At 48.5% G+C, this 24,213-nt stretch overlaps 3 protein-coding genes across 6 annotated transcripts in view; 1 reads left to right on the top strand and 2 right to left on the bottom strand.

The window, feature by feature from the left end:
• maptb (microtubule-associated protein tau b) overlaps positions 1-10,294 on the bottom strand; it is a 28,691-nt gene extending 18,397 nt beyond the window's left edge. Inside the window, exon 1 of one of the 2 annotated variants that reach the window (XM_029253846.1) lies at positions 10,113-10,294. The gene's annotated coding sequence lies outside the window, so the exon portion shown is untranslated. The remainder of the gene's footprint in view (positions 1-10,112) is intronic. The other variant, XM_029253847.1, reaches the window with a different exon arrangement.
• Positions 10,295-13,470: 3,176 nt separating this feature from the next.
• On the bottom strand, positions 13,471-23,475 carry myl4 (myosin, light chain 4, alkali; atrial, embryonic). Of its 3 annotated transcripts, XM_018764506.2 has the most exons (8): positions 17,312-18,205; positions 16,991-17,117; positions 15,431-15,458; positions 15,076-15,225; positions 14,476-14,649; positions 14,134-14,211; positions 13,895-13,926; positions 13,471-13,795 (listed from the first exon to the last, which is right to left on the bottom strand). In XM_018764506.2, the coding sequence occupies exons 2-7, from the start codon at positions 17,093-17,095 to the stop codon at positions 13,898-13,900; spliced, it is 564 nt and encodes a 187-aa protein (XP_018620022.1). In that variant the 5' UTR covers positions 17,096-17,117; positions 17,312-18,205; the 3' UTR covers positions 13,471-13,795; positions 13,895-13,897. The 3 variants fall into 3 exon arrangements, with proteins under 3 accessions (XP_018620022.1, XP_018620020.1, XP_018620021.1); XM_018764504.1 differs by lacking the exons at positions 13,471-13,795; positions 13,895-13,926 and adding an exon at positions 23,403-23,475 and having other exon boundaries at positions 13,944-14,211; positions 17,312-17,403; XM_018764505.1 differs by lacking the exons at positions 13,471-13,795; positions 13,895-13,926 and adding an exon at positions 23,403-23,440 and having other exon boundaries at positions 13,944-14,211; positions 17,312-17,383.
• scn4ab (sodium channel, voltage-gated, type IV, alpha, b) overlaps positions 23,462-24,213 on the top strand; it is a 29,781-nt gene continuing 29,029 nt past the window's right edge. The window contains exon 1 of the mRNA XM_018764503.2: positions 23,462-23,575. The gene's annotated coding sequence lies outside the window, so the exon portion shown is untranslated. The remainder of the gene's footprint in view (positions 23,576-24,213) is intronic.

Here is a 24,213-nt window from a genome sequence, read left to right as displayed (position 1 = left end):
ATGAAAAAAACCTGCAAAGCTGAGTGATACTCTGAAATGGATCGTACCGTTAACAGTTAGTTTAAAAAAAAAAAAAAAAACTTTGCGACAACTAATTTATTCTCATAGGTATTACTGTGAACGTTACCATGTTACCACAGGTACCATGAAGCCTGATTGGTTTTGTTTCAACCGCTACGGTGCAGAAGAAAGAGAAGATGAGAAAGTCAGGACTTGTAAAAGAGAAAATAAGATGTCGAAGGAACAACCGATCAGCGTTTCTGCGCCCAGGCCGCTCTCAGAGGAGAACGTGGAGGATGATGAGCTAAGCAGGAGTGAATCTCGTAGGTGCGCGGGCTGTGCAAGAAGAGCGGTTTCACAAGCAGGCACGTGGAGCTCGGCGCACCGCGGAGGGCCACGGTCAAGTCGGGGGAGGCTGCAAACAAGCCCGGTGACCAGATGCACTCCCCAGCTCTCGGAGAGGGAGGGGGCGTGAACCTTCTGTCCTGGACTCCTGCCCAGCAGTTCCGCTGAACCCCTCCCCTCCTTCGCTGGTTGCGGGCCCGTCGGGTTCGCGCGAAACGGCCCTACAGGCCTGCGTCTCATCTCCGCGGAGCCGGCGAGCGAGCTCGCCGCATTCCGCTACGTTTGCGTTGCCCCGATGCGAGCACAGAAGCGCCATTGTGTCTGGCTTACATAAGCCCTACGCAACCCCGAAGTCGCAGGAACCCGAACAATAGCATCTGCCACGCGAGCACAGATGCGGCTACTGTGCGCTGTCCAGCAAGGGCCGGCCTCTTTGTGCTGTAAAAATAGCTTTGGCCCTTGCCCTCCTCACCACCCCGGTTGAAGAATTTGCGTGGAGCTCCGAAGCCCTTAATCAGTAATCGTTCGCCTCTTGCTGAGATACTCGGGGATGTAAACCCTCACGCCGCAAATGGTCTTAGTACCAGACAAATTCATCTACTGTATGTAAATTGTATGGACCATTAGTTGTTTGCATAACCTGTGAACTAATCTATCTATCTATCTATCTGATTGATTGATTAGCAGCCAAAGGTCATCAGTAATTAACAGATTGAATCAGTCTGGTACAAGGTGTGGACAATGCCTTTTACATCACAGTGACCGATGACTAGAGGACCCCCCCCCCCACCCCCCCCATTGCAAATCTACGGCCAAGCTGTCGGGCAACTGTAAACAGACACCGCCCGGGTGAAAAACTATTTATATTTGAAAAAGTATAGCTTGGAGTTTCATGGCCAGATGCAAAAATAACCTGCTTAGAGGGTTAGCGCGGTACTCGTTTCAGCTGCGTTTCCTGCCCCGGCGATCGGCGTTCCGCCTCCTTGATCACTGGCAAAGTACGAAGTGTAACACGTGCCCGTTCGGTGCTACGCAGAGTGCGCCGAGCACCAATATCTGTACTGATCGTGCTAGACCCTTCATTACTGTGAGCGCTGCTGCTTAGGGGACCTGAGAGATGGAGTGTTCCAGCAAACGCCGTGAGGTTACTGCTATGACTGCCTCCGGTCTTGTCAAACGGAAGGAGCGCGTTTCTAAACGGCCATCGCATCCAACTGCGTGACCGGCGTATCTGCTTTCTTCCCGTTGGCGTAAGGTTTCCGGCAGCGCCGCAGAAGGTGGTTGCGCGCACGGGCTCCTCGGTTCGGTGCGTGTGTGGCGTTTACGTGTTCTCCCCCGCGTTCGTGCGGCTTCTCTCCAGGCGATCTGCTTTGTTCCCGCAGCCCAAAGACGTGTGTTTCCAGGGTAGGCTCTGAACCGCCTTGACCTCACACCGAACAAGGGGAAAATGGGGAAAGAGATGGTGTTTCACTGAGAAAAAATGGTAATTTATATGGTTTGCTGAGTTGTATGCGTGAGGGGTCTCCTCGTTACACTTGACCCAACAACCATCGGATCATAGGCTCCTCCCTGCTACCGGCTGCTGTCTTCACAAATGTGCGTCAGTGTTTGTTTGGCCAAGCAGGGGGCGGAAACGGGATTACGCTTTCGACGCCCGGAATGAGGCGCTACGATGGCTGTTGCTCTACTCTGCAGTACCTTCTTTTTGCTGAAGAAGGGTGGGAAGAACAAACATGGGCACAATCAATAAAGATCCCACAACCCACCATGCACACCAGCCTGAAGGTGTTAGAAGAGCAAAAGTTCACTGAGATATTAGGTGACCCGTCTCCTACTTGTCGTCTTGTCTCCAGGTCACAGATATTTCCGCATTAATTAACAAAGACTCGGCTGCGAAGATGTTTTTAGTTACTTCCTCGCTAGAGTTCATTGGCTCTTATCAAACCGCGGCTCTCGGACACCATCGGTTTTATTTCCGTGGTCTTTCTGCAGTAATATAGTCGCAGTCAGCCGCAGTACTCAGCCTTCCCACATTCGAACATCAAATGAGGATGTTGCCGTGACCCCGACCGAGACCAGCGGTTGAAGAAAGTGAGGAAGAGAATGCAATCAGGATGTTTATTTCCTGAGTGCTCATTCAAGTAAGGAGACCACAATTGCCTTATTTAATTACCGCAAAGTCGCAGCCATGCTCCGCCGGGGTGTAGTCGGTGCAGAACGCAAGCGTGAATCTGCGTCTCAAACGGAAGGGGCCGTCGAGTTCGAGGTCGTCACAGTTGCGACGGCGGACAGCCGTTAAAATGCAGTACTGAGCACCAAGTGTCTTTTGCAGACCAAATTCATTCATGTCGCTCCATGTCTGTAAGCAACGACACCGTGTCTGCAGACAGCAGGACCGCAACGGGTCGGGTTTTTCTCGATTTAGCCAGATGAGTTCCTTAGAGCTCCGAGGTTTAGACTTCGAGGTCTGCGTGAGCAAGGAGAGTGGAGGTTAACCTGAATGTGGGTGGAAGACCTGCTGGGTATGGAAGGAAATGAGTTGGGTTTGTGGTGGTCTGGCTCTCTACTCCTTGGTGTCATTGCTGAGGTAGGGGAACGCTCTAAAATGTGCCTGGGATCTACTACGTTCTTTAGGAGCTCTGCCTCGTAAGACGCCTTGCAAGACGCCTTGCGCAGCTTTGTAACTTGGTTACGGGAGAGAGATGGGGAAACTACGGCAGTGCACTTCGGCAGGACACCCCAACGGCTCCGGTAAAGAAGCGACGACTCTGCAGAGCGGAAAGTGTGTGTTTTCGTTGGATGGCGTGAGAGTTGATACCGGTTCTCTTCGCAGCCGCTGAGACGCTGAGACGCTGACAGGTCAATTCATTCAGCCGCTGTGAGCTTAACAATGCTGGGCATTGTCTTCTCCATCTAAGACTTAATTTCTATGACAGAACAAGAAAAAAGAGCTTTTCCTTTCCTCTCTCTTCTCCCTTCCATCTCTTAAGAAGATCGATCACTGGTGTTATGCTTAAAAGGAGTGGAGTGAAATATAGTGTTCCCTCAGCCAGAAGAACCCATCGAACAGAGATCCCGTTCAGCGGCGGGCCATTTATTCAGCCCGGGAAGCAGGGCTTCAGTGGCGTTGCGGGAGAACGCTGCTAGTGGGTCGAGGGCCCTGAACCCTTGTAGTCAATTTTGATACTCAGTGCTGGGGGAGAAGCTGACAGGTACTGCAGTGGTAAGAGCCAGTGCCTGACTCCACTCTGAGTCCCTGCTTCTTCTGTTTCGGGGAGCGGTGTGGCGGTGCAGTGGTTTAATGTTGTCACCTTATGTCCCCCTAAGTTGTCGATTTGAAGCCAGCTCTGGCTTTGAGGAGTTCACGCTCCACATGTGGTCCTCTGGGTGCTTTGCTGTCCTTCTCAAGTCCAAACCCATGTCTGAACTGCTCAAAGTATGTGAATGTTTGTGTGGTTGCCCTGCGATGGACTGGCATCCTGTCCAGGGTGCACCTTGCCTCACAACTTATCTTTCTGAGATAGGTTCTGCACCACCACCTACATTGGACATGGATGGATGGATGGATGGATGGATGGAGTGCTAGGAACAGGTTATGCCTGCCCCCATGGCAAGGGAAGAGGGGCAGAGAAGGGCACCGTGATGCGCACACACACTCTCGGGCCTCGAGGTGTCTTCTCTTGGAATAAGCAGACCTAACATGATGGTGTTGATTCCTGAGGAAAGCGAACAAGGTGTGTATTGTGTGCATTCCTCTGTTTTGATGACTTGGATATTTCTGAAAGCGACGCTGCATTTTGCTACCTTTTCCCTCTCTTTATTTTCTGCAGGGCAGTTTTCACAGTGTGATAGTGAAGCCCCGGGCACCTTGTTCTCCTCTGAACCGGTAAAACCCATCCAGGACAGCGGTGCCCCAGCATGCGAAGTGGTGGAAACCAGTCCTGACTGGCATTTAATGGCTGAAAAGGACAAGGAAGCAGGTCAGCTCTGATCGTTTCTGGAAACGCATGATTGAAAAACTGTGTCGTATTAGCGTGGAAAATAGCGCCGCTGATGGAGTGTGAACGCGAGTGTCGCCGAAGTACACCCTGGGCTAAGAGGGTTTTAAGATGTAAGCGCAGCATCGGGTAACGCGGTGGCTAAAGCTTCTGCCTTTGGACTCGGAGGTCGCGGGTTTGAACGTCACCTCCTGTCGTAGCGCCCCGAGCAGCGTAGCTCCCCAGAACACGTCCGGTAAAAATGAGCCAGCTGTGTGAACGGGTAAGTAATTTCGCTCGCTGAGTGCTGCGAGTCGCTTTCCTCCCAAGTGTCAGATAAATGAATGCATGTGAAGTGACGTTACAAAATGACCGTGTAGAACCAGAAGGTCATAATGCTCAGCTTTACAGAGGTGTGGCGCGCTGAGCAAGCGCCGGACCCACTTTCCGCATTCCCTCAGCAACAGCAGGACCATCGCCCATCCGAGGACACCCGGCAGAACACCTGTGAGCTCTCAGCATTAGCTTACAACATCAGCTTTCAATATTAGAAGATGCGCTTCTTTGACAAGGTAGGATGGTTTGGGGGAATGTGACAGGTACCGCTCCTACCACAGATGTCACTCATGCTTCTTTGCATTATTGATCTTCCTCTTAAAAGCCCAGCATCCACTCAGTATAGGGCAGTCACAGTATACGGTGCCGTCTGACAGTATGTGAAGCCCTTGCGCCCCTTAGTTTTACCATGAAATGGGTATTTAATGAGATACAGTGTTTCTCATGTGACATAATAGGTGTGTGATGGCCAATTCCGTATGTCGCTTTAGAGGAAATCAGTGCAGGTGCGAAAGTAAGCGAAGCCCAAGTTGTACTGGTTAAACCGAGTAGGTGTATAGAATCAGGTGTGTGAATCAAAGTCATTTATTCGTTTTAGAAGTTTAAGATTTTGATTTTATGAGTTGACTTTATTATGAGAATATACAAGAATAATGATCATCCCTGTAGGGTTCACATACTTTGAAGCAGCACCGTACGAGTGTCAAAAAGGAAGGAGAATTTAGAAGGAAGGAAGTGGCCAGCAGTTTGCACTTGTCTGGCACTTCTTCACCATTGACCTGAACTACGGCACGATGAAGTCGGGCTCCCAGCTGATTATACTAATTATAGGGGCGTTGAAAAAGGGGCTCTGACTCACATGATTCTGCTCTTCAAGTAGAGTCTTTACAGCACCCTCATCAAGTCTAAAACGGACCTGGGACGGCGTTGATCGTCCGGCTTAAAAATAATCCCCCCCGCCGTGGCTCCAGGTTAGACAAGACCCTGTCACTGTGACTGCACCGGCCGTCTATTTCCAGGCAGTCGTCACCCTACACAAATACGTCCAAGCATTTTTAGAGCGAGTCCCGTATAGAAGGCGAACGAGATCGCTCTGTTTCCCGTGCCCAACGAGCAAGTCAGTAAACGCAGAAGACAGGCTTTCTATTCTAGATGAAAAGTGCTTCCACCTCTTAGCAGTTAACCTTGTGATGAAGGTGAGGAACGGTTGTTATCTCATTAGCATGGAGAGCTGAGTCCAGACCGTGGCCCAAGAGAGAAGAAACAAAGGACGGATTATTCGCACCGCGCTCTGTGTGAACCGGAAGAAGGAATTTTGTTTGCGACTTCAATGGGTTGTTCTTAAATTGTTTAAAGACGGTTAATTTTTAACCATTCCTGAACGACCGGTGCCGGGGAGGATGCCCCCCCTCCGCGTTAAAGTGAAGTTTTACTGCCAGCAGCTTGTAAACGCTGGACAAACCGGACTTCTACCCGAAGGATTTCCGTTTTGAGTTACGCGTCAACTGCCATCGTACCTTTGAGAACGATACATAACCGATTTTTGTACAGCTACATTTGCACGTTATATTAGTGACTTACGGAAAGGGTTCTGCTGGGCAGCCGCATGTAAGCGAGCTTCCTTGAGTTTCTTTCGTCCTGTCGTGGGTGTGTTCAGCAGCGTTGTGTCGAATGCCGCGAGTCCCGCGCGTTCCCCTCACGCTCGACTGCAGTCGTGGTCTGACCCACTTTCTCTCGTCCGCTATTAAGACTGCAATATGACTTCATAACCACACACGCTACCAGATGGATAAACTGGGAGAGGCATGCTCTTAAATCACACGTACATTCGGAATCCACGCTACATAGTCACCCTTCATACGCAAAATAGCGACGCTTGTCAAAAGTGAGCAATAGGGTCCCCATCAGGTCACATGGCAGTTATTCTCCAGCAGCCATTAAGGTAGTTCCTGTGACCTCGGCGTTACCACCTGAGGTAAAAATGCAGCTCGTACTTCTTCTGGAGAGCTTTGCTCATCGCTCATTTCCGGAGATCTGTCAAGAGCTCGTTCTCCACCGACCCTCAGCAGCAAGCCAGCAAGTGCTGGCGGAAGGAAACATTTTTCACGCACCTGACCTTGTACGCTTAGGCTTTGATTGGCAACAAGCAAGAAGAACAAATGAGACTTTTTAGGATTCGCCGTCTCGCGTTTTTACCGAATGTGTCTACATGTGAGCCGGGGGTCTCCGGTTTTTCATCCAGAAATATTGGAGCGCAGTCAGTCGCCCGATCAGTCTTTCATTTAGCCGAGGCTTTTCTCAAAAGTCATTTAATATATTGAACTGCTTCACAGTTATTTCCCCATTTATACAGCTGGGTAATTTTAGGGGAGTAATTTAGGGTAAGTACCGTATTCAAGGGTACTACAGCTGGAGGTGAGATTTGAACCTGTGGGTTCAAAGGCAGCAGCGCTAACCGCTACGCCACCTGCTGTCCCAGCCGTAAATTCTTACGAGTTGCTAGTGCAGGAGATAGCATTCGAACCTGGGTCCTTTTCGTGCATCGTGGCAGGTCTAACCACTGCACAAGCTGCTAGTCATTTGAAATATATTTGTTAGAATTAATTTTGTGCAGTTATGAAAAACTGAGGATTATTAAAGGAAGTAATGAGAGATGTTCTCCGATAACCTTTTGTGCCCCTAAAAGGTTAGCACCAGAGCGAAGGTAACGGTGAGCAAAGCCGCGAGAGGTTTAAACGAAAGTGTGACTCTTGAAGAATTACAGAATATTTCCACAGGATCCCAGATTTCTGGCACCGCTGTCTGCAGTTTACTTGAGGAGAAGGGTCTCCTCTCGCATGTTATGGGTCTCAAGGTCTGCTGGTTCAACATTATTACTAGTATAACACCTGCGTGCCTGAAAGGAGCCCTTCACACACGGGACGAGCTCACATCTCACACAAAGCGCTTTTGAAACTGGCTAAGCCGACTGACGACTTGAAACAAAACACCAGTCACCTACGGGAAGAAAGTGCTTATTCAAGGAAAAATGAAAATAATCCTTATTTCCCTATAAAAATGCCAGATGTGAGACTCGACACATGCTGCTAAGCAAGTACTTGCGAAAAATGTGAACGTGCTCCCGTGTTTAAGAGCCAGAGCACCACTGAGGTGCCCCTGCTCCCTCATCGGGACACTTTCTTGGGTTTAGGGGGAACCGGGGCTCCGCAGACTTTCTTGGGGCAAGACTAACGTGAAGAGTAAGAACCCGTTTGTAAGAAAACCCTCACGAAAGTCCGCTTTTAACAGTAAAACAAGAGCTGTCGAAGTATCGGGAAAACATCCCAGCAAACGCAGGATGCGGCACGCTTTTTTTATCCGCCGTTACTCAGGTGCTCCTTTCGGACCCTGCGTGTCCAGTTTTAATATTTATTTCAACGCGATCAGCTGCACTGACGGCTGAGGGTTTATGATGATCCATCATTTTTTCGCACGAAATGGGCTGAAAGACTGACCTATTCTGTCTGTTACAGAAAGTAATATAAACAAGCAACTGAGCAGTGAAACGGTAAATGTAGAAGAGAAAGAGAGACTATGTGCAGGACAAAGGGCTGAGGTCCTGTCTCAAAGGTCACATTTATTTCTGCTGCTTTTCACTGCTCTCCATCCTACCAGTTCTCTTTCAAAAGAGGTAAATTCATCAGGAACATATGGTGCTGGAATATTTTCTGTGGGATGCATCTGAAATAGAAGTTTTTCCCAAAAACAACCTTGAAAGGATGCTAAGGGGGGGTGTGGAACCAGGTGGAGGGCAACATAGACCCCGCTCCATTTCTTCTTTCAATAATTCATCGTGCTGCCATAGATGGATGTCCACAAATGAGCCGAACCCCGAGTTTTCCTCGAACGTGATAAAGGCGCAGACCTCCCACGTTGACCGTCCGTGTGCGCGCGTGCCTAGAGGCGTGTCCGCCGCCGTGAACGCGCAGGACAAAGATGGGCGCAAACACAGCGCGCCGATACACGTTATCATCGTTACCGTCATTATTATTATTTTAAATTAAATACATAATGCTGTTTCGACGCTGCGGGAAAATTGCACGAGCGCATCCGTTCAAATGTTAAAAATGTGCAAATACAGTTTCGTTCGAAAAAAAAGCCATTGATTGCAAAGAATAATGGTTGTACAATGAAAGGGATGACATTTATATAGGAGGATATAAAGGAATAAAGGGATTGCTTTGCGTTTACTGCCCTCGTTGTCCTCCCACAGCCTAGTTATCGGTTAAAAATAATACAAATAATGATATTATGGCGAAGCGACTTGTGGGCGCGTCGCAGCCGCCACGCCACGCCACGCCACGCCACGGCACTGTCATGTCGGAGGACGGCTCTCTAGGGGCCATTTCCTCACCGAGCCGAACGGAACCGCTCGCGCGACACACACGGGCTCGGCTCGACGGCAGGTGAAGCGAAGCGAAGCGAAGCGAGCGAGACGCGTCACCACGTGCGGCCGCTCGCCGCTCAGCATCAGCACCATTGTCGGCGGAAAGCAGAACAAAAAGTGGCGGAGACGGGCAGGGCGTTGGAGCCCCTTCCGTTCAAACCCGCAACCCTCGCCACGGCGTGTGGGGGCACCGCGACGGAGAGCCACCGCCCCCCCCCTCCCGCAACAAAGGGGCGCAAATGGAAGCGCATCCGTGCCAAGGCAGGGGGTCCGATCGCTCAGCGAGTCGAGTGTCTCCGGGCTGCGCGCAAGTGCGCTCGTAGAGCCCAGAAAGAGCCGATCGGCCCGGGCTAAAATAGAAGCATATAAAGCACTGCACTGCACTGCACTGCACTGCACTGCAAACATGTCCGGAGCAATGGCACGGGTTGGCACGGGTTGGCACGGGCTGGCGCCGGAGCGAAGAGCCACGGTCACAGTGCGCCGCGCTTCCAAATAAAACGCGGTGCTCCCCGAAAATGCGCGAGCCCAGAACGACAGAGCGAGGCTGCTGTGTCCAAAATGCCTTTGGGCGCGTTTAAGGCACGTTTGTCTTTGCCGAACGAAGATGATGATGATGTCAAAATAAAATGGCAAGCGCGGCGCGCAGCTCCGGCACATGTCGGATGTAAAGTCACCGCTCAGCGAACCGCGGTGAAAATGCCGGTGCGAATAATTTCGCCTTTCTACCAGCCTCCGTTTCTCATGCAGCTCGCGCACAATGTCAATGTGACGGTCGGTACTGCATGGGTTCGTTCGTTCGTTCGTTCGCTCGTTCGTTGTCTCTCTCATTCCCAGCGCCGTGGGCACACAGACAGGCCCGGCCTCTCCCAGCCAACGCCGCTCCGGTATTCCCAGGTTTACTGCACGCCATTTAATCCCCGACGCGAAAGACCGCAGGTGTCGGAACGCGTCTCGCTTTAGAAGAAGGTGTAGCGCAGCCGCTCGGGGTTCGAAGAGATGTAAAGGTTAGAAAAGCGCTTATTTACCTGTAACGTCCCTCCGGCTGCGGTCCTTCTCTGCGAATCGGTGCAGTGCGCTTGCGCTCCTTCCGCGGGTGGGGGCGCCAAAAACAAGAAAAGGGCATCGCCGCCAACCGGTTGTGTAAGTGGCTGTCTGGAGTCGAAACACACTTCCCTTGGTGATGGATTTATAGCGCAAACACCACGTTTATTCCATTTTCACTACTCCGGCTGGCCACCTCATCATAGTTTCTCCCGGTCTTGCCGGAGGTTAAGTCTCTAGTCTTAGCGTTTCCATCCTGGTCACCCGTTTACCAGCATGCTCAGCGCTACAGAGGTGCATCAACTTGTCAGGGTTTGGGGGACCTAAAAAATACAAATATTAGGAAAGGAGATAAATTAGGCTTGAACGTCGGGGGTTAATGTTGGGATGTTGGGATGTGTTAGAGATCAACGCACGTGGTCGGTGCTCGAGACAAATGACATTAGTCTGTTAACTTCCACGAGATGTACGTTGCTTTGGAGAAAAGTGTCTGCTAAATGAATAAATGTAAACTACAATATAATCAAGGAATTGCAAATTATACTGAAAAGCCATTTAGATTTTGTTTTCTTTTCTAATTTACACAGTAATTGTAATAGCAACCTTTGAGTTATACGTATGCACGATTAAAAACCTTCGGGGTTGCGAGACCATGATGAATCTGCCTTCGGAACTGTTTTTGTATTTTCTTTTCTTTTCTTTTCTTTGCTCCATACCAATAACAGTAACATTGGTATGAAGATCCAAAGCCCTCAGTCAACTATCCCTACAGGTGGGAGTAATTTCAGCTTTGGCCATAGGATGGCGCTCTCCATTCAGCTCTCAGAATCTTTGAGGGCCACGAGTTTGACTTTTTTGATTCCGTGCAGAAAGAGCAGTGTCACCTGTAGGAAAAGTCTTTATGTCAGCTGTTTGTGTTCTTTTACAACATAACGCCCCTTCTCAAATTTCGTCTTGATTGCGTACGTGTGCACTTTGTACCGTATAATTTGTGCACATTTCACCCATTCCTAACAGAGCGAGAACCTCAACTCTGTATCCTTGGCAATTTAGCAAGGACTTTCGTTGGTTTTAAATTGACCATATTCGTGCCACATATGTTGGTATGAAACACAACTGATGGCACTGTGAGTGTCCACGGCAACAGAAAAGCTCTGTGTTCATAAGCAGAGCTGGAAACGCAATGCTGGCTCTTGTTCGGTGAAACATGTGTTGTTTTTTCTTTTAAACTTCAAGAAACGTGACTGTTCTTATTAGTCTTCAGCACAGTGGCTTTGTTTCACCTACCAAAGCCGAAACACCATCCCGTTAGTACTTTAGCACGCCGCTCGTACAAACAATTGAAGTAATATACAGCGTAACACTATATAAAATGTGTCGCTTAACAGGCACATATTCAGAAGGGTGATTAATGGAAATTTCATGTACAGAAAAAATACACTTTGTGCTAACAGCCAGGTGCACGTGCTCCTGTTTAGAACCCTTTAGAACCCTGGGGCTTCAGTCTGACTCTGGCCACAATCAGTAATCGATGACAGGAGCGGAGGCGAGGATTGATGGTGGCATCGTGGGTGGCCGAAAATCAGACAAGAAACTGCACTCCGGCCTCGTTCTCTAATAAATGCGACGTTTTAATATTTTGTACACGTTCCTCCTATATACACCTAGATGCTGATGATCCTTTTATTGTAAACATACATACATACATATATGATCAGAATATTCCAGGTGTGTTGTAATGGATATAGAAGATTTAAAATTTGAGCAGTTAACCGCCCAGATTTTTGGAAAGTAGTGTATTTCGCTGTCCTTCAGTAATTAGTAGGTCTCAAGAATTTGGTTTAAACTGATGATTTCTTCGTGTGATAACTATTTATATGTGCTGTACCTTCTGTTGTGGTGTTATCACCGAATATTTTTGTAGATACTGTTCCGTCTTCTTGGTTTTTGTATTTTTACATGAAAGGTCAGCAGGTACCGTAGTAGTTACGGACCAACACTGGGAACCTCACAGCTGCTCATCCGAATCCCGCGTAGAATCCCAAGGCGTAACCCCTAAAACCCCATATTGTTCCAGCCGCTTAAATTAATAATGGTGGTGTGACAATCTGGATAAAAACCTGGCTGAGCAACAAAAGTGGAAGCAGGATGCTGTTATGTCCCCCAGCTTCAAAACCGTGGTAATATGCGGTACGATCTGCGAGCAAATGGCTGTAGAATTTGTTTTTCTGCGCTGGGGCACACTTAAGGCAGCCCTGCTAAGGGAGGAGGAACAGGGTTATTTTGAGCTCCGTGATGCGGCGGTGCTGTGGAGCGCGTCCGGGGCTGAGACTATTGTCCAGGGGATCGGCCTGGATCCGGTGTCGAGCCGACCCCGGCACCGCAGCCCATCCCTGCAGCACATGCGGTGAAATTCCTCCGTCGCTGCATTCCCTAATGGGGGGGACGTTCACCTTCGTCAGTTCCCACGTGTCGGAGATCTCGCTTTCACCGAGTCACGCACGCTGCTCGCTCTTTCAGCAGCGGCGAGAAATACGTAACACGTAATCATTCGGCGTTTCATACAGCCGTCTATGGGTCGGCGTGTCTGGAAACTTGGGCAGATGAGAAAGTTTTTTTCCATCATATCTGCAATCCATAAACTTTAATTATGCTTTAGTTGGTGCCGCTGACATAAAGGTCCTTCTGCGTAGGAGACGCGTGCTACGCGGTGTATTTTTATATTGAAAATTGTGTTCCGCTGCCGTGCGTCTTTTTCGGCGCGTACACGCATACGGATGTATTACATACCAACGGACTACGGCATATAAATTCTTTCGTCACTAGGAAGCGACTGCCTTCGTGGCGGTGACCCAGAGGGCCGAATTTGCCGCCCGTTTGCGTTGTAGATTCCTCGCATAGCGGCTGAGGTCTCAATAGCGACGGCCGTCCAAGTCGTCAACGGCGGGGATTTTTACATGTCAGTTTTACGTGACAGAAGTAATCGTTTCATCGGTCCGGTTGTGCTCGGTGCGTCACGGCCGCTTTCTGCTCATTGTTCCCAACTCAGCATGTCTTTTCAGTTCACTGTTCATTTAACAGTCATTCGCTGCCTATTGGGTGTGTCCGGCCCTTCACCTGTAAAACCGTACACCTTTATCTTCATATTTACCGCGCTAAGGTGCCACCGAGTACATCTGCAGGCACTCTCTCTCGCCCGAGTTCATAATAGCCAAGGGCAGGGGTGTCCGTTTGCACGCGTGCGCTCATTTTCGCAGGCCTGCTCCACGAACGTTCAGGTCATCGTTGTGTGTCTTCATTATAAGTGTTTGATTTGTGTTCCGGCGGAGCGACAAAAGGAAATGACCGTATTCCAGTTTCCGTGCAGCCATGAGACAAACCCACTTCGGTGCTTTATTGTTTTACAATGTTTAATAGCTGTTTATGCATCAGCCACCGGAGTAACTGCCAATAAATTAAAAAACATGAAATTGGTGGGCGAGGAGGGACTTGGTGTGACACAGGGACGGACGTGAAGGGACAGCTTCTCGCGGCACTGGAGAAACCAAGAACGTTCGGGTTTGCTGCTTCGGACCCCGCCTCGATATTGGAGTTTTTGTAAACATTGGAGAAGGAGGCTCAGTTTCCCCCCCCCCCGGATGCCCTCGGCTCGGAGCCGCTTCGGACCCTGCAAAGAGAAAAGCAGGATTTCGGTGTCACTTTCTGTCACCTTCCGGGTCTCTGAGTTTGGATCTGAAGTCACGTCAGAAGAAACGCTCTCGCTCACCGCTCAGCCGGACATGATGTGTTTGACAAAAGCTGCAAAAGACAGAATGCAAGGAGGACGTTAATTTTTTTTTTTCGTAGCCAGTCCGGACGTGAAAAGCTGAGTGTAGTTAATTGAGCCGCCAAAATAAAAACCCCGATATCGGTGGCAGCTGTGCAGCAATACCGTATTATTAAAATCAATCGCATTTTGAGATGCATTTTCCAGGATGTTCCTTAGAGTAGGATATGGCCTCCCACCTTCATAGTTGATGAAGCCATTTCCATCCTCTTGTCCCGAAAGCAGCTGTTCCACCTCTTTTTCCTTCATCTTCTCACCTGCAGAGGAAACGGTAACATGCCTTAATAGAGCAGGATAGGTTACTTGAACAATCCCAGCAGAGTAACTCCCCAGAAGGAGCAGCAGCAAGTCTCTTTCTGAAATTCCAGGTCACATGTTACATGGAATAGAATGGAGCAACCTTTAAATCCCAAGTTCATGTGCCTACTGTTTGCATCGCTCGCTGTTTGCTCGATGCCGTCTTTCAGCCGACACATTCGCGTCTTTAGGCACTCTGATCAACGCTTTCCGTCGATTCTCACCCAGCGTAGCGAGCACGTGGCGCAGCTCGGCCCCCATGATGGTGCCGTTGCCCTCCTTGTCGAAGACGCGGAGCCCCTCCACGAAGTCCTCGTGGGTGCCCTGGTCCTTTGACTTGGAGATGTGCTGGAACATGGGCAGGAAGGTCTCGAAGTCGAGCAGCTTGGTGTTCATTTCTGTGAGAGCGTGGTGAGAAAGAGGTCCATGAGGAGGTGTGGGACATCTGGCAAATTTCAGGAGGCAAGTAGAGTGACTGAAGGAGTCCTTCTCCTTCCGGTATTGTCTTATCGCTGCATAAAGGGCATGTTGTTCTTGTTACGATTAGATCCTTACTTGACTGCTTTATCCAGAGTGACAAATTTTTTAGCCATTTATGCGGCTGGATATCTATGGTACGCTTCAAGTGGCTCACCCAATGGTACTACAGCCAGGCCATCTTGGGCATTTGAAGCCACAGCCTTCGGGTTACAAGTGTTCTGCGTACAGGCAATAGCGATGTCCACATAGCAGGTGCATTTTATACTTTTAGGCTGTGAACGCTCATGTAAAAGTACATTTTGAACGTAATCGTGTCTTTGCGAGCCGAGCACCGGCGCACTGACCCTCTGGCTTCGGTTTCCCCAGAACCCTCATGACCTCTGCGTTGGTGGGGTTCTGACCCAAAGCCCTCATGACGTCACCACACTGCGCGTACGAGATCTTCATTTCGGCCGTCGGGGTGTTGTCGAACAGCATGAAGGCCTCTTTGAACTCTGCGCGGAGAGAAGGGAGCGCGCTGCCAAGAGGCTCTCGACCAGTGAAGCCGGCGAGTAACACGGTCGTGACACAGACTCTACGCAAATGTGTCCCGCTCCTCTCAGAAAGCACCGAATTCATTTTCAACATGTATTTTAAGGTTCTACAAGCTTTTAAAAAATGATGCGGAGCCAAAAATCTGTAAATAATTATTAATCCTACCTTCAATCTGTTCTCCAGTGAACTCAATCTGAGAAAGATAAAAAAAAAAATAATGTTACTGTTTATTATAAAGGCTGCATTTCATGTTTGAAACACGAATATTTAAAATGATTAAAATGACACGGAGTATAATTAAACATGAAAGACATATCTGAGTGTGTTTGGGCCCCACTGAGTTGTAGCAGTTCTTGAACTATTCATATTTTATACGAATAGTTAAATTAGGTGATTGTATTTATTCATATTTCATCAGTATATAAATGACAGGAAAATGGAGAGAAACCGGGTGAAAAATACCAGAGTTAAGCATTTAGAATAGTAATTATTTTCTAACAAAAATCACGTCGTGCTTCTGAATCGAAAACCAATTGTGACAAGAAACTAAACTCGGATTATGAATGTTCTTGATTTAAGAGTTAATGAAGGTCCGAGTCCCTCGTTCAGTTCATTATTTTTGCATTTCTAACAGAGTTTTGTCTGTCTTTTGTTTTCGAAGAGAAATAAATGGATTTTCCATGGAAAAGAACCACGATGCCTGCGTTTGACATGAGAAAACAATCAACTCCTTTATCATCGTAAACACAGGCGAAGAAGCCGGGAAAGTGGTCCGTGTTCCGAATCATCGTCTTCACACCTGGCCAGTGGTGCCAACACAAGCCCATCTCACCCTGGGTCTTAAAATAGCCCCTCTCTGTTAGGAGGGGATTAAAAGGAAATTAATCCCTCGTCTCTTGTGGACAAACTGCTTGGTAATTTTGGAAGAGAGGGAATGCAAAATTGTACCGTGGGAGCCGTTTGGAGACGCAAATGCGGAGCCAAATGGGGGATTAGATCTGACGTCCATTAGGAGACCCAGGTGGCGGCACAGGTGTCAAGCTGCCGTGCCCTCGAACTTTTCAGACGGGTGGAGGGAAAGCCACGTTCACCATGAATACGCTCCATTTCTTATGAATGATTCATATCTTTGTGGTTATTAACTAATTAGCTTTTTCATTTGTGGACTCTCTTGGGGTCTGAAAAATCATTACACAATCGCTTATAAAGATATTCTACGTATGACGCCACTGCAATAAAATTTTATCTCTGGAGTAAAAGTTGTTTTATGAAACGAAAACATTACTGTGTGCCGCTAGCCGCAAAGTTCTCATCGACTTACAAATGTAGGCTCCCCATCCCCTTTAAGGGAGCTGTCTGGCATTGGGCATTGGTGGAAGGACCTTTGAGTTTACCGCAGTAATTGCAACCTGTTAACCTTTTCCTGTCACACGCTAATTTGGAGTAATTCAGATTTCTCTCTGAGAGAAACATCTGGTAGGTTGCTTAGTAGGTGCCCTTCTGGAATGGCCTTGAGCAAGATGCTTAACCGTAGTAGCTCTGGTTAAAATATACACTTTTGGGTAAGAAATGAAATAACGAACAGTAGTTTGGCGCGAAAATTAAGCCCAGTGCCGTACCCCGTGGTAGCAAATAGACAGAGAAGAAGACGGACTGACTGGTGGACTCTGACTTTTACCACATGCACACCTTTCCCGTTTACACGTCCATGGGCGCGGCACTCACTGTGATGCTCTTGGGGTCAAACTCGGGCTCCTTGGGCTTCTCGGGCTCCGGGGCCGGGGCTGGCTTGGCCGCCTCCTTCTTGGGCTCCGGCTTTTTGGGCGCCATTTCCAAGTGGGAAGGTGCTCCTCTGAGGAACGACAAGGAGGGGGAGGGAAAGACGTCGCGGCGGGGGGCTTCCGGATGACGGAGATCAGAGGCCCCTTGCCTAGGGCTTTATACCCGGTCTGCACCTCATTCCAGAGGAGTGCCCACCAGCCCAGCCCCCAGGAGCTGGACCCCCTTACTATATAAGGAGATGAAGTCAAAGCGCCAAAGACTTACTGCGAAGGACCGCCGTTGTCTCCAGGGCAGAGCAGGTAAACCCTGTCTTCAGGTGCCCCCCGTCTTCCCCACCTGAAGAAGAGTCACGGGTCCTTTGGATGAGCCAATACAACAATGAAGTGATAATGGTGAATTGAAAGGCAAGACTCGACAAAAAAGGAAGTGCTCTACTAGGAGGAGCTCAGACAATACACAGGGGAACCCCAAGGAGGAGGAGAAGGGCACGGGACGGGACGAGAGGCTTTTTATAGACGCTTCTGTTAAATCTTATTCCTCCCACTCAAGTCCTTTTAAGAAACGGTACCCTGGTGACTCCAGGCTTTATTTAGACACGAGGGTCTCCACGGATTTTTGGGGTTGGCTTTTCTTCCCGTCCTCGATCGTGGCACATTCGCGCTTCTCTTGCTCGCAGTCTGGGGGATGCAGGTGCTGCGTGAGGTGAAGGGAGACCACACGCTGGACGTGCGGTGTTTTACAGCGAACGCACAGCACCACCCCGCGCTGTAGTCAAGGTGGAGGTGTGGACACCAAAGCGTGACAGAGGACTTTGGGTGTCTGCTGTAAAAAAGGCCTCTTTCTCACTTGCTTTCTCCTCCCGATACATTCGGCGCCCTTCGTTTCCTCGGCAGGTGTATAAATCACTGGATAAATAAATACATGAATAAATAGTGCAGGATTTTCTTTTGCAGACCATCTCTTCGCTGTCTGCTGTTTCATATCGCGCTGGCAGGTTGTCATTTGAGCAGCAGAGCGAACGTCTGTGAGCGAAAGGCCAGGGCCTACGCCGACCTTGGGATGGAAGAGCCGACCCACTTGGTTCCTTAACAGCCGGACCGAGGACACTTTCGGAAATGGCACCGCAGTGGCAGCGGAGCCTCTTTCGAGCCATTTAAAAACACGGTGAATTTCGAGGCTGAGTAGGACTGTTGTAAATGGGTGGAATAGATTGACATACCTAGTAGATCGTATCTTTTTAACTGTGAAAACAAAAATAATCAGCAGAGAAGCTCCAAAGTGCACACCTTGCCTTCTTGTTCAGTTGTAATTATTATTTTTAAGTATTTCATTGCTCAGCTGTCACTTTTACCCCCAGCAGAGTGCATGTGCATGTTTGTCGGCTCGTGGGACGTGTGTGCCTCCCTTAAACAGGACAGGTGTGTTTTGCTGCTGTCATTTGCTGCTTGAGTCAATCAGAGAAATTACTCCAGCAAACTGCTGCTCCGCTGTGGGACAGTGGGTGGCGCCGTGGCGCAGTGGCTCGCACGGAGTTTACGTGTTCTCCCTGTGTTCAAGTGAGCTTCCTCTGGGTGCGCAGGGTTCCTCCTGCAGTCCAAAGACGTGCTCCACGTGCAGCGTGTGACTCTGAGTGCATGAGGGTTCCTGACCACCGCAACCGCACAGTATATTCGTACAAGCGGTTATGGGTAGCGAGCGAGCTGAAGGACAGACTGCCCCCTGCTGGGTCCTCTCTGACATTGCAGCCTCAAGACACAGCTCAAGCAAGTCCGCGTGAGTACAGCACCGGGATGGTGCAAAAATCCAGAAACAAAGGTGTTCAAGGACACGGGTGTCATCTGAATGTCCAGACTCCTCCTGTAGATAATGCAAATTAGTCAGTTGTGGAGCTGTACAAGAGAGTCAAGTGCTGTGACCTTTCGGGTTACAGCTTTGGCTACAAAACTAAGTGATGTGTTGGGTCCTTAATGGAGAAACACATTTGGGATAAGAAGTCTCTTCATAACCTGATTGTTTTTTTGTAGAGCCATAGTCAGTGCTTAAGAATGCAGACATCCCTTAATTTATTGACATGTTAGGTTTTGCTCAAGCCTCAGATAAAATTGTAATCTATTACACATTTGCTGCAAGACTTTTATTAATTTATCTCTCTTTCATGGACAGGGTTGTGACACAAGGTACGCACTGGACGCGACACCAGTTCATCGTAGGACTCCTGTCGCCTTTTATTATGCTGAAAGAACATTAAAAGAAAGTCTACTTTAAAATTACTGAAAATAAAAATGCATAATCTCCACAGCCTCTTTCTCACTGTCAATGTGTCACATCGGTGTAACATTCATCATCATCTGCCCACTTTGTTTGCTTTCCTAACTATACAATCAATAAAAGTGTAACAGCAGAGACATCTTGATTTCTCTTTGATTGAAGATGATCTGTAAAAATCTTGGATGTAGCAATAATAAATTTAAAAAATACACTATGTTTTTAAACATTTTAACGTTGAGCTCTATTAAAATTAAAATGAATTTTAAAAAGCGTCATCTCTGCAAACTCCTGCCCCTGTCGTCGAATGACTCGTTCCCTGAACATCTGCAGTGTTCCTTGTCTTGATACGGCTCTTCAGCGCTGAGGAACAGCAGGTACGAGCTGTAAACACGGTGAAAATGAGCCGAAGTGATTCGGTGTTACACACGTCGCCCGTTTGGGTCTGCAGGCTGAGGAAACGCAGGCTGTGTTCACTACACAGCAAAAAAAGTTGAAAATAGAAAGGAAGTTAAAAAAAAAATGTATGAAAAGAGTTTGCGTCTTTAAAAATTCCCAACTCAGTCGTTCGTAACACAAAGGTCCCTTGTAATTACCAGTCCATCCTTTTTTTTTTTTTAACTCTCTTCCTAATTCATTTACAGTCTCTCTGTCCGTCCGAACCGCTCGCTCCCATACAGGGCACGGGGAACCGGAGCCTACCCGGAACACAGGTCGTAAGGCTGGAGGGGGAGGGGACACACCCAGGACAGGATGCCAGTCCGTCGCAAGGCACCCCAAGTGGGAATCGAACCCCAGACCCACCGAAGAGCAGGACCCAGACCAACCCACCACGCCACCGCACCTCCTGATTATACTACTCTCTCTACCATTTTAAAATTTCAGATGATCCAGCATGACTTAGTTTTGTTTTTGATGAAGTTTGCAGTCTGTACACGTCACAGTAAAGGATAAAAAAAGCATTTTACAAATGATTAATGCTTATTATATGAGAAGTCCTGAAGAGAAATGAACGATGAAGGCCCGACAATTTCAGCGGCGCCCATATGAGCAATGGATCATTCACTGGCGCAATACACACACTGACCGCAGCGGGGCGCTGTTGACGTGTATTGGACTCATTGTCAGGAAAAACGTTTGCAAACCAGCAAAGCCGCATGGTAACTTTTGCAGGCACTGTATGTTACATATCATTATGTATTAACATTATGTTCATGCCAGTATGCAACTTACACTGAAGGCAATGTTTAATTTCTCAAGCGATCGGTGAAGTTTTGTGCACCTACTTTTATAAGCAGATCATTCTCAAACATATTGCAAAGACTAAGGAACTGTACATACAGGTAAAGCTTATATGCTTTGGATAAATAGATAAGTAATATTATGTTCTTTAATGTGTTTTTCTTCAGACATAGAAGTGTAAAGTTTTCAGGTCATGTAACCAAAAAGCAAGGAAGTAAGATCACAGGAAACACAGCAGAATGAATAAATTGAACATCTGAGAACTTGTAGCCAGGCTCTTAGAATAACAAAAATATGAGCAATGAATTTCCCCATTCAGCTCTTTCTCCCAGTAGTATCTACAAGAATACGAGGAAAGAAAAAAAAAGCACTCTGAAAGAATCCGGGGAATTTCTTTGAAAGTTTGCTAAAAAATGTATCATTATTTGGTGTCCTAAGTTCTTTTTGATGCCTGTATGAGATTACTCCATCATAAATAAGCTCATTCTGGAACATATTTATAGTTGCAGTCTTTTGACCGTTTTTAAAATGTTGGAATAAAGTGGACGCATTGTACTGGCAGAGGCTGTTTGCACAGATGTGGTTTCCCTTAGTGACAGCATCATGTAGCTCTGACTGCCGAGGGGAGGATTCTCTGTTTGATGGCCATGTTATTTTATTCGTTTCCTTCATCCTGGAGGAACATTTCTGAGGACCAGTAAACCCTGAAAAATATCCAATGGAATAAAATACATTATATCACTCAACTTATTAAAACAGCATTTTTATCATTAGTAATATATTTTTCAAGTTTGAGGAGGTGCGATTTGTATTCATTTAATGTATACAAACTCCACCACATGATCTTACAACTCACACACACATTATCAGAACCGCTTGTCCCATACGGGGTCGCAGGGAACCGGAGCCTAACCCGGCAACACAGGGCGTAAGGCCGGAGGGGGAGGGGACACACCCAGGACGGGACGCCAGTCCATCGCAAGGCACCCCAAGCGGGACTCAAACCCCAGACAGCAGGACTGTGGTCCAACCCACTGCGCCACCGCACCCCCCTTCGATCTTACAACTCTTCTGGATGAAATTATATGCTCGTGTAATACTTTGTTTTGTGCATTAAATTATGATATTATAATATTGTCTTTCTCTGTGTTTTTTTCTTATGTAACTAACTTTGTCAGTGACTGATCGTGAGAGATGCTTGTTTTTACGCGCTCTTATTAATCGAAGGCAGTGCTGTTTGTAGTGGGCGCTTGTGTGTGGCACGCAGTCACTCCTCTCCCGAACGAGCCATCATCCCAGACCGCTCGTGGCGCCCGACAAGCCAAGCGCTCCTTCTCTTAGAATATGGCAACATCATCAGAGAGTGTGATCGGGCCCTGGATTGAATTACTGCTCAGCTGCTGTACCGACATCAAGAGCAGGGAGGATTCTGGCTCGGTCTGTGGCTGGAAGGGCTGGAAAGGAGAGAAGGAGGAGAGCAACAGAAGGAGCAAGTAGTGCGTGAGGGTGCGAGAGGGACAGCCTCAACCACGTTGCCGTTCCACGTCGGTGGGCTGGACGCCGGTCGCACAGCACAGAAGAGCGTTTTGTGAGAAAGTGGGAAAAAAATGTAAAAAAAAACACACTCAGAACCGCGATCCTCACGAAAGGCCGTAGCCAAAACGAGCGCGATTCGATGAAGGAGTCTTATTGATGTCGATGAATAAAGGATGAATGCATTTGCAGTGCTGCGGACGCTCGCCATTTCCATGTTCCATTGCAGAATGGGATAGAAATGTGATTTTTAGACTTCATTAGGCTTTTCTCATTCCGGGGCCAAACAAAGGGCCTTTCACCATGCCGCATTTCGTCGGAGCTCTTCTGCACTTGTCACCTCTTTCAAAGCCTGTCGTCCCTCGAGCGTTCGGATAAACGGGGACTTGGGAAAGATCTTTCCGGATCTCACAAGCGAAGAGTTCGCGATCAGGCGCTCATGTACCTCTCCTGACCAATGTCTGAGGGGAGCCACTGGCAAAATAAAAACAACTAACGATGAACCCGCCTTGTAGCTGCAAACCACAAAATATACTGAAATCATATGTGAAAAACTGCCTGAGTTCTGTTTGCTGCAGTTCAGTCTCTTAGAACGTAATTTACCACAAAAAAGGGAGGGATTGCCTGTGAAATGGTATTGTGCTTGGTCAGTGTGAACATATACATACTTATGGACGATACATTAATGCAAACGCCCGACTAATTGCCTAGCATCATTGTTTTGCAGCTGCAAATTGCTAATCGCATTATCGGTAAGTTCTGCTGCTGAGGCACCTGTGCCAGTTCGCCGCCCTGCTGGCGGAAGTGGAGGTGGCGGCATTCCGCGCGCCCGAATCTGCCGCTTTTCCCGCGGGAATTCGCAGCGGCCGAGCAGAGGAGGCGCTCGCGGGGCCATTAGCGCGGGAAACACGCGCGGTAGTCGAGCGCGCGACCACGAGTGAAAGAGCGCGTCGCCATTCTGTTCCGCAAAAAAAAAAAAAAAAGAAAACGTACATGACGCCGCACGCGTTCTTTCACAGACGCTTCTCGCGGCGCTCAAAAGCGACATAAATGCCGCCGCGGCCGGGCTGTCACTGCTCTGTTATTTATTTTGAGGAAGGTAGCGCACGAGGACTGAGGCAAAGTAGTGTCACGTAACTCGTCGAGCGCGTGCAGCAGTGTTCGAGGGCTTCAGGCGATTTGCCTGAGAATCCAGAATCATCATGTCTTTAGCAAAAGTGTCCGAAATGCACATAACGCACCCGGCGCGACACCCTGGTCGCACGGGTTCGAAGCTCTGCTGCACTTGTGCGGGTGTCGCGAGCGGGCGCCCTACCTGAAGCAGCTCTCAGGTTTCAGTGAAGACAGTGAAGCCCTTGGTCAGCAGCAGCTGCGCTTCAGCGTGGAGCTGCGCGCGACGGGGTGAAGCCTCCTGAGCGAAAGGCTTCGACACTAAAACCACCGGGGTCTAGCGTGGCTTCTGGAGTAAAAACCGTGGTATTGTGCAAGGTAAACAGAGGTACCGCGGCCTCCGCCTTCTTCTTACTCCTTTTTTCTTTGTTTTAATCTACTCTTTTATTTTGTCCTGCTGCTGCTGCGGGGCTTTGACTTGTGCTCGGCATGGGTGTGAAGAAGAGCACTTCTCATCTTGGGGGGGGGGTTCAGCTTCACTTTTTCTGCTATATTATTCACACTGCTCACACCGGTGCCTCAGGTGTGCTTGCAAGGCGTTTACTGACCCCCCTCCGAGCTCACTTGAAATAATTTTTTCAACATTAATTCACCTGCACGACCTTTTCCGCGCATCTGAAACCGCTCGTGTTCACTCGCGTGCGTCAGGCTGCTTAACCCACTGATGTTAGGCACTTCTGGGGGGTGGGCGTCTCAACATACTTTTTTTAAAAGTACCAGGGCGGATGTAAGTTAACAGGTGTGATGCACCTGTTAATGGAAATTTATGACAATAACGAGGAGAGCGGCGGGAATCTCCTCTTTTCGCGGGCGGACACCTTTTTCGCGCTCCTGAGGGCACGTTCTGTGGTTGTGACGTCACTGTGAGGTCACCGCTTGAAATTGTACACATCACAAGCTGTTTTTGATTTACTATTAAAGTTCAGCGTGCGCATGATTGCATCCATTTCGTAATA

Source organism: Scleropages formosus, chromosome 8 (assembly GCF_900964775.1).
Source record: "Scleropages formosus chromosome 8, fSclFor1.1, whole genome shotgun sequence".
In the NCBI taxonomy this organism is placed as follows: Eukaryota; Metazoa; Chordata; class Actinopteri; order Osteoglossiformes; family Osteoglossidae; genus Scleropages; species Scleropages formosus.
This window is presented reverse-complemented; position numbering and strand designations above follow the sequence as displayed.